This window comes from Acanthisitta chloris, unplaced genomic scaffold (genome assembly GCF_000695815.1).
Source record: "Acanthisitta chloris isolate BGI_N310 unplaced genomic scaffold, ASM69581v1 scaffold31895, whole genome shotgun sequence".
In the NCBI taxonomy this organism is placed as follows: Eukaryota; Metazoa; Chordata; class Aves; order Passeriformes; family Acanthisittidae; genus Acanthisitta; species Acanthisitta chloris.
The window spans coordinates 16,197-25,953 of record NW_008673717.1 but is presented as its reverse complement, the minus strand read 5'-3'; the positions used below and the strand labels follow the sequence as shown (position 1 = coordinate 25,953).

The 9,757-nt window shown below is 51.4% G+C and overlaps 1 protein-coding gene across 1 annotated transcript in view; it reads right to left on the bottom strand.

Moving 5' to 3' along the window:
* Positions 1-5,490: 5,490 nt before the first annotated feature.
* Positions 5,491-9,757, bottom strand: part of LOC103802571 (protein-lysine methyltransferase METTL21D-like) — a gene marked incomplete at its 5' end in the record, with an annotated part of 20,120 nt that continues 15,853 nt past the window's right edge. Inside the window, one exon of the mRNA XM_009075055.1 lies at positions 5,491-5,724. Coding sequence (XP_009073303.1) covers positions 5,491-5,724 — 234 coding nt within the window. The remainder of the gene's footprint in view (positions 5,725-9,757) is intronic.

The following is a 9,757-nucleotide window of genomic DNA, read 5'->3' as shown; positions in this document are numbered from 1 at the left end:
TTTACATGGAATTTAGGGGCATTACACTACATGACTGCAGTGTTGGCTCTGCATGCTGAGTGTGTTGTACATGGAGCTCTTAACCAAAGATGTATGGGAAGATACAAATGCTGAATTCACTTCTGAAATCCAATGCTTTGGAACACTCCAAAGCACTTTTAGGTTCCAAAAAAGCCTTTTCTGGATGTGGGTTGCAAATGGGACTGGATGGGTTCTTGGTGCTAGAACATAGAGCATTGATTGACTTGGTGAGTTAAGGAGAGCCTGCAGAAGCTCAGTGTAGGGATAACTCTTCCATCTCAGCCCTGAAGAAGAGGAAGTGAGGTTTAGTTTATTTTAATCCAAGGCTTTTTGCCATTGGAATATCATTGCTCTATTTTCTAGCTGTATTTTTCTTTTCCTGTTGCTGTAACAAACAAATGTGATGGTATAAAAACCTGAAAAAGTACAAGAATATGGTTAACTGTTTTCTTCTGGAGCATCAATAAAATAGCCAAGCACAAAGTAAATGCCTAAACTGGAAAACTTGAAGCTCTATTAATGGTTCTTGAACTTTCTTAAACCTATTCTCAGTCAACATGAAAACTTCGATACCTTCATTTTGCGTCTGAGTTGGTTTCCTGTGGGCAGACCTTGCATTGAGTTGACTTCAATTTTGTATTCCCTTAGTAACTTTGTTATTCTGTTTTTTTGTAGCTGAAAGGAAAACTGCTTATGCTTCTGGATTTTTTTTTATGTCTTATTTTTGGGGAGAGGGAGGGAGAGGGGGAGAAAAAGTTACTGAAACGTGTGGCAGAGACGTCAGGAATAAACGTCCGTCGCTACCGCTCGAAATCCACAGGTTTCACTTTCAACATGTCCTTTCTAGGGTGTAGCTGAACCTCACCACGAGCTCTCAGGCAGGATAAAGTGGCAATTCCTGTATGAAATCTGATGATTTACAAACCCAGTCTGGAGTTCCAAGTGCATCGATCTGTGTTCATGTGAATTTATGGAGTGAGTTTTGAATGGCGTTTACAGTCGTGTCCGACAAGTGACTGAGTTTGTGGCCTGTGATCTCCCTGACTAAAAGTAAACAGGAATTCTGTGTTCTCAATATGGCTGTAGTGTTGGTAAAAGAACTAATAAGCAGAAAATAAAGCAATTATACAGCGGAGCTCTCCTGGTATGTTACTTATATTTAATTATGAGAGAAACAGAAAGGGGCAATCTGGTGCTGGAGTCGGTGGCATAAAGAGGGCTCTGTTCTGGAGCTCCCAGGCTGGAAGCCTGGCTGGAATTCCTTGGAGAATTAGATGAGCTACTGTTTTTAGGAGTGGAAAGGGGTGAGGCTTTGGTTCAGAGTTGTCCAACCTTAACGCCAGTCCCACGTAACTTGGGAAGGTGAGGGGCTGTCGCTGAGGGGACAATGCCGTGTTCCAGGGAGGAAACTGCTTGGAAAGGGAAGCTCTGAGGCCAGTGTAGAACATGCAGCAATGGACAAAAGGGCTGATGAGGGAGTAGGGATGTTTGTGGAGTGACAGACATGGCGTTGGGACTCTGTGGTGCCTGAGCAGAACACGAGTGAGGCGATAAAAGGACTTGGGCAGGTGCAGCAGGGCTGAGGGGGAGAGGGATGTGAGCAGCACCCTATGGATACTGCCACAGCTGCCATCCCATGGGAGAGGCCGTGGGATGACAGCAACACCCCTGGAGCCGGCCTGGAGCTGGGCTGCTCGGGCTCTGCTGGTGGAGTAGCTCCTGCAGGTGTGAGGTGTCAGTGCTGGGAATGGTCTCCTTGTTGCAGAACCTTTCGGAATCCTCAGGAAGTGTTATTACCTGGTCTAATGAGTGGCATCCCTGCCCATGGCAGGGGGTTGGAGCTAGTTGATCTTTTAAGGTCCCTTCCAACCCAAACCGTTCCATGATTATCCAGCTGGGTGGGAGGACCTGGGCGCAGGGGCAGTGAGTCCATGGCAGCCACAAAGCCTTTCCCATCCAGGGTGTTTAGGCTCTGTCTACCTGGATGTCAGTTGAGGGTGTGGCTGTGTAAATGAATTTACTCTGCCTTAATTAAGCTCCTTGGAGTTCGGAGACAAAGCTTCAAGAAAGAGGAAACTCATTTCTCTCTCATTGTAGTAGTGTAGTAGTGAGTCATGTTTCAAAATGCCCTTCCCAAATCGCCCCGTGACTCATGGCTCAGCAGGGCTCCTTCCCCCCAGTCACAGGGCCCAGGTCCTCCTGGATAGGGCTTGGAAAAAATGTGCCTGCCATTCCTAATTGGAAATTAACCCTCCTAACAGAAGTCTTCCCAAAGGAATGTGTCTCCTTGAAAAGAATCAGTCGCTTTGTCGAAACAGCTGAGCACAAGGGCTGGGAGAGCTGTGGTGGTCCTGAGGTTATAACCCTGTGTTGCTGGATCCAGGAATCCAGATCTGGGAATCTCAACCTGGGAGAGGTGACTGCCACGAGCACAGAACTTGCTCTGGAGCATGGAAGCAGCCTTGGTGTGAGCACAGTGACTCACACTTCCCTGTGCCTTTTATCTTGGATTTGCTTCTCATATCTGTCCAGCCTGAAGGGCTAACATGTGGAATCTGAAATCCCCTCAGCTTTGGTGCTTTCTGGAATGAAAAAATAAGCTTTCCTCTCACTTTATGGGGAAGCATCAGCTACCAGGGGCTGCTGGGGAGTGAGTGTCACCTCTGGTGACTAGCTCCGTTCCTCTTCTGAGGTCCTGCGCGCGGCCCTGGCTCCGCTCACGTCTGGGTTTCAGAGTTAGGTCTGGGCAGACACTTTCAGGCCTTCAGGCCAAGGTGGAGCCCCACAATCCACCTCACTTTCAAAACTGGGAGCACCCAAAGAGCAGAGCAGTGTAATTTCAGGCCTGTGTCAGCTCTGCAGGGTGCAGGGCTGAGTCAGGGCGCCGAGAGCTCGTGCGGAAGGTGGTTTTTATAGGCGGGAAATGGGGTATGTGGTGGGTTGTCCAGGAAGTGGCTCTGCTCTTGCTTAAGAACAGGTATCTCTGGCCTCGTTCAAACAGGAGGTGGAAAAAAAGTCAAGATGTGTCATTGCTGAGTTCTCCATGGTTTAACAGGCTCCAGAGTGTACCCTTCCAGAGTACACACTTCGCTCCTCTGTTCCTGGTTTCTTTCGTTGCATCTTCTAGGACAGCTTTAGGTTGGAAAAACACTTCAGCAGGGTTTAATGGGTGTTGTGAGAGGTGAAAATCAGTGATGCCTGGAAACTGGTAACGTTTAAAGCACCACACAGTTATCTCTGTGCTCCAGCTGCCCTTCAGCGGGTGGAAACTCCCTCAGTGGTTAAATAGAGGAGAGGAGGAAGCTGAGGTGTAAATTCAGTCTGAATTCCTGCCTGTGAGGGTGCTGAGGCACTGGCACAGGTTGCCCAGAAAAGCTGTGGCTGCTCCATCCCTGGGAGTGTTCCAGGGCAGGTTGGATGGGGCTTGGAGCACCCTGGGCTGGTGGAAGGTGTCCCTGCCCATGGCAGAGGGTGGGATGAGATGAACTTTAAGGTCCTTCCAACCAAACCAGTCTGGGATTCTATGATTCTGTGAACTCCTGAAATTATTCCTATGTCTATGCCTAGAATGGATTCCTTGTTTGAACTATAATGGGGGAAATTCTGCCTGGACCTGGTGCCGGCTTCTTCGCAAAGTTTCTTCCTGATGGAGCAGGAGGAGAGGTTTTCTCTGTCATCAGTGCAGGAGAGGAAAACCCATGGAAAGCTGCAGCAAATGCTGCATTGTATCCAGTGGTTGTTGGGCTGGGAGTGACTTGTATCACATCTTGGAGGGAAAAGGGAAAAATCTCAGCTGTCCTACACCAGCTTCAGCCTCTGCAGTTACTGCGGAGTAGGACAGACAGGATGGGCTGCCTGGCAGAAGGGAAGGAAATGTTTTCCTAGGCTTAACTAGGACTATTTGAGAAGACCATGCTGCTCTTTGCATGCGTGAGCTGCAGCGACGCTCATCCCCAGGCCCACGGAGGAACCTGCCTGGATCATCACGGCTGGGACGGAGGGGAGTGGAGGGAAGCACCCAGGGCCAACTCCAGCCCTGGGGTACCTCTGCCATTGACTGGAATTGGCATTTGGAGAACATACTCATCCCATGAGGGGTGGAGTGCCAGGGTCTGCAGTGCCTGGTGCTGACACCTAAGCAGGCGGCACAAGTACAGTTTGCTCGCTGAACTTGCTCCGAGGGAGACTTTGCACTTTGCTCATGGAATGTGGGATTGCATAGTCCTCCTGCTGTTAATATGTGCTGCGTTTGCCCTGAGGAGCTTTGTCCATTTTCCAAAGGGAAAGGGAGCTATCGTGGGGCATCACTATCCCCGTGGCTGCTAACTTCCAGCTGCCCAGCAGCAGCCTGGGGTGTGCTCGTGCAGTTATCCCATTAGCCTCACATCTGCCACAGTGCCTTTCCCCACAGGGGCTGGATTAGCCTGGAACTGACCCAGCTCTCCGGGAAGCTTTTCCTATCACGTCCTTGTGGCTTTCAGGCTGCTGCCCTGACTGTAACCAACCCCAGCTCCCGCCTCGCTCCACGGAGCAGGGAGCGTCTGCAGGCCAGGCAGGGACTTGGCTCTACCTTTCCCCTCAGAGCAAGTCTGTCTGTTAAGTGTTCACATTGCATTGTGTTGACATGTTCAAATTCCATCCTATAGATCATGGAGTTCCTCGTATTTTTAGTCTAAAGGGTTGTGATGACCTGCACTCAACCAGTTTTCACCTCAGCACTGAAAATAAAAGCATTTTTGATAGAGAGGTGAGGGGCAGCAACAGTGCAGACACCACTGGTGTGCTTGGTGACTTCTTGCTGCCTGACACAAAGGTTTGGGACAAGCTCCCCCAGCACCTGCTCACTGGAAGAGGAGCCAAGCTCAGCCAGGGCCGATGAGAGAGCCGCTGACATCGGGCACTGCGTCGTGGAAGGCGCTGAATCGCTGCCAGTGAGCTGCCCTGGCTCTCCAGCTCATCTCACCACCTTGGACTCATTAATGAATCCAAAGTCCTCCAGCCCTTGCCTCCAAACACCTGGAGGATGTGGTGTTTGTGAGCCAGGTGACTGTCAGGGCTGGGATCTGGGTGCTGCTGATGCTCCTGGGCTGCTCCTGCGTGTCCTGCAGCTCCAAAGGCACAGCTCCACCTTGGACCTGCTTCTGGACACACTGTCTGCAGCACTGTGGCCTCCTTAGGGAGGGCTGGGAATGCTGCAGAGCAGGGCAGGGATGTGTTCTCGCTTAAGGAATGCTACTGCAGCCTGGCAGCTGCAATCTCAGGATCACAGCTCCTGCCATACCTGTTTGGCTGATGCCTCATGAACAAATCATCCTCTGCATTTTCTCCTTGACGGGAAGTTACACTTTTAACCACAGCATCAAAACTTCCCAACTTTTGGTTTCCTCCTGGCCATTATGATGACTTTTGAAGGGGGATGTATGTCCCCAGGAGGGCAAGCTGCAGCTTTTTCACCTTGTTTGGAGTCACCTATGGGTTTCCCTGACCCAAGGCCTCCAGGTCACAGCCTGAAAACTCTTGATCCAATGCTACACTCACTTTTTGCCTCCACACCAGGCCAGTGTCCCTCCAGCCCTGCCCTGCCACGGGGGAGAAGGGGCTCCACAGCTTCTCCTTCCCCTTTTCCGCGCTCTTCAGCAACTCCTGCTCCCGGAAACGCTGGGAGTAGTGAAACTGGTTAATCACGTTGACACCCGAGGAGCGCTGGAATCTGAGCGGAATCTGTGGATTAACTCGTTCCACCCATCAGTTGCCAACTCCTCAGCCTGATGTATTATTCAAGGGAAGGGCTGCTCTCAACCTTCGGAAAACCTGGAGCTTCCCAACACTTGAGGGTTTATGAATTGATACCTCTCCTTGCAGTTTCCTCCTCCCTTGGATTCCTGATTAACCTCAGGTTGCTTAACGATAGACCTAGAGGATTTTGCCATTGCTTCCATCGTCCAGAGAGGAGGGAATTAGAATCCTCCTGGGCTCCAACCCACCTCCTAGCATCCACCCTTAGGAACTCAGGTGCTGTTTAAGGCATGGGATCTGTGGATGTGTTTAACATCTGACATTCCCAGGTTGCCAGAAATGTGAGCCACAGCAGCCAGGAAGGCTCTGGGACAGCCGCAGCTGTGTGGGTACGGAGCAGGCTGCTCCCAAACCTGCAGTGCAGGAAGGGGGACTCGCAGATGGCAGACAGGGAGGGTGAGGTGACTCATGGAGATTAAATATCCTGCTGCTCCTGGCTCATAGGCAGCAATAGCTCAACACACCAAGGGCACATACAGGTGGCTCCATCACTCCTGGTTTCCTTTTGCCTCCAGGTGTAGGAGAAAACTGGAAAAGGCACAAGGTGTGGGAGCTGGGATGCTCCTTGGGGAGGCAGGGGATGAGGGCTGAGGGAATGGGGGGGTGACAGAGGCAGAGCAGTGCCAGGGGGAGGCCTCACTCTTCCTCAAACACATTGATTTCCCTTTCCAGTGGCAAAATCTGGATTAGAATCATAGAATGGTTTGGATTGGAACAACCTTAAAGCTTATCTTGTTCCACCCCCTGCCATGGGCAGGGACACCTTCCACTAACCCAGGTTGCTCCAAGCCCCATCCAACCTGGCCTGGAACACTCCCAGGATTGCTGCATCCTTAGAATCATTGAATCGTAGAACCATCAGGGTTGGAGGAGACCTCTAAGATCATGAGGTCCAACCATTAACCTATCACTGCTGAAATCCCTAAACCCTAAACCATATCCTCCAGCACCAGATCCAGATGCCTCTTAGACACTTCCAGGGATGGTGAGTCCACCACCTCCCTGGGCAATATTCCAGTGCCTGAACACCCTCACAGGGAATACATTTCTCTTAATATCTCCTCTGCCTCTCCCCTGTCTCAGCTCAAGGCCATTCCCTCTAGTCCTCTCTCTGCAGCCATGGCAGGAGAGACATCCCCCACCTCTCTCCAACCCTGTCAGGGAGTTGCAGAGAGCCATGAGGTCACCCCTGAGCCTCTTCTTAAGGCTAACCAAGCCCAACTCCCTCAGCCCTTCCCCATAGGACATGTTTTCTAGACCCAGCAGAAGGTGTTTGCAGGGCCATGAAGGTCCGAGACACAATTTCCCTCCTCCTCTGCTCATTTCAGGCACTGCAGAGTTGTTGTTGTCAAATCCTGTTCCCCCTTTTGGAATCATAATTGGAATTATGCAAATGCCGGTGCAGCACCGGTGAGTGACTGACACTCAGAGAGAGGCTGCTCAGCATGGAAGCCTGAGCCTTCCAGGGGGGAGGCTGGGAGCTCAGCCCTGCTCCTGCTGCAGCTCCTGAACATCCAGCCCATCCTGCTCCGACGGCGCTCGGCAAAGCGCAGAGCTCTGCGCATCCGTGCCGGAATGCTCAGCACTTGGAGCAGCCACACCACTGCTCAGCCACACTGGTGTTGCCAAAATTCATGGAGCTGTGTTGGGAATGTGGGATGCCAAGCTGCCACGGCCACTCAGGGGAATGTTTGGTGGGAGCAAGGAGTGGCTAAACACAAAGGGCAAGACTAGCTGAGCTTGTGCTACACTGAATGGTTGAGGTTTACACAGGAATTCCCAGTTCTGGGTCTTGGTGTTAGCTGTCTGGACATGGAGCTTTTCATTCTAGTTGTGCTGCAAATGAAAGGTGAAAATGTCTCCTGAAGCTGAAATGTGCAGGTTTTATGTCTCTGGCTGAAGTGTGAGGCAGTAGCAAAGCTCACCCAACCCTGAGCCATGTCCATAGGGCAACAGAAGGTGTCTGTCTGGCGCCAAGAGTCAGGCTTGGGTGGTCTGGTGAAAACTATCCCTGCCCGTGGCAGGAGGTTGGAATTAGAGAATATTTTAGGTCCCTTCCAACCCAAATGGGATTCAATGAAACTGGAGGGGCTGGAGCAAAACTCTCCCTGTGAGGGTTGCGACTCTGCCCCTCCAGAAAGCATCCTGCCTTACGTGGTGGGGTATGAGTGCAAGGATAGTGCCTGAATCTATGGCTCCAGCCTGGAATATGGTTTGGGCATTGTCCTGCTGACCTAATTCCAGGTGGGAGTGAGCCCCAGCTGGGTGAGGTGCTCAGACACCCTTTGACTGGGCAGACCTCAGCTGTGTTGGTGGGAGTGGTGCCTCCCAGTCCAGGGACCTGTGAGAAGCTGGTTTGGTGGCATTGTGACAATGCTCTTGGGAGGGCCTTGGGCACACAGACCGGCCCTGGTGCTGCACAAGGTCCTCCTGCAGGGAGATTTGCAGAGGGAGAGGAGGGATTTCCCAAAATAAAGCTCTTCCCCCCACCCCCAGCTCAGCCTTTCCAACCGCACGTCCCGCGCTGGTTCCTCTTTTAGCACCACTTCTCCCAAAAAAAAAAAAGAGAAAAGTGTTGACTGCAGCTTTTCTGGAGCCTGCAGCTCTCTCTCCTCAGTGCCTGCACAGCTTTTCCAGCCTCCTTCCCGCTGCGGTTCCTGGGCTGAAGGCAATCTTTTCCGGTCTGATCGCATGGCCAAGGAATGTATGTGCACATACAGCATGTCTGGAGTAAGCTCAATGCCAACAACAGGCTTTTGGGAGCAGCACGGAGGAAAAAATTATGCCCAGGCTGCTGTTTCCTTAGTTCCCTTTGGATTTGGGATGTCAGTCCAGGAGGCTTGGACTGCTCCGTCCCGACCTCGGCGTCATGGGTGTGTGGCAGTGATTTCTGCCTCTCCACGGTCAATAAAGTCTTGGCCAAGTGGAACACAAATATTAAACCCGGTTAGGTTGGAAGGTAACTCCAGCTAATAAATAAACAGGGTTGGGAAAAATCCCTGGGTGATCCAGCATGGAAAACAAGAGTGTCATTCAGTGCGAGATGCGGCGGAGGGAGACGGAGTAATTAGGAAAGCAATTAATGCCGGACGTGAAGCTGCTTCCCAAAGACACAAGGAAATCCAGACTCCAGCTGTGCTGGCATTGCTTGTCCTGGAAAAGGCCCTGTCTGTGCTGTGTTTGTTTGCAGGGTCATGGTCCATATTCCAGGAGAGCAGCAGGTTGGGGGTTCAGCATCCACCAGCAGGTCCAAAACTTCTCCACGAGCCTTGGTGGGATCTGTGCTGTCTTCTCCCTCGCAGCAAAATCCAGCTGAGTGATCCAGTGCAGAGACAGGAGCTTGCAGAGCATCTTTCCATGCCAGCTGCTTTGTCAGCTTGGAGCTCTTGGGGAAAAAAAAGGATGGGATGATGTTTCTGTAGCAGAGCCAACACCTACACGTGCTCAGCTTGGCTGTGGTCCGTGGTCAGGCCCAGCATGGGATGCAAAATGCCTTTAAATGTGGATCCAAATGAGATCTAAATCTAATTCTGTGCCGGAGGTGAGCTCAGGGAAAGGGAAAAATCCCAGTGACTGTTGCTGGATCCAGTTGTGAAGGTTTATGTAGATAGTTATTTATATATAAGCCTCAAAGGTTTACCTGTATTGGTGTTTGATGTATCCCAGATTTTGTGGAGTTGATAAACCTGACGACACTGTGCATTATAGAATCCCAGAAAGGTTTGGGCTGGAAGGGACCTTAAATCTCATCTCATTCCCACCCCTGCCATGGGCAGGGACACATTCCACCAGCCCAGGCTGTTCATCCAAGCTGGCCTTGGACACTTCCAGGGATTGGGCAGCCACAGCTTCTCTGGGCTGCTGGGAGGTCATGGCAAGGACAAAAGGCTCTGATGTGGCTCCAGGTGCTGCCATGGGATTTTTTGGGCAGACACACCAT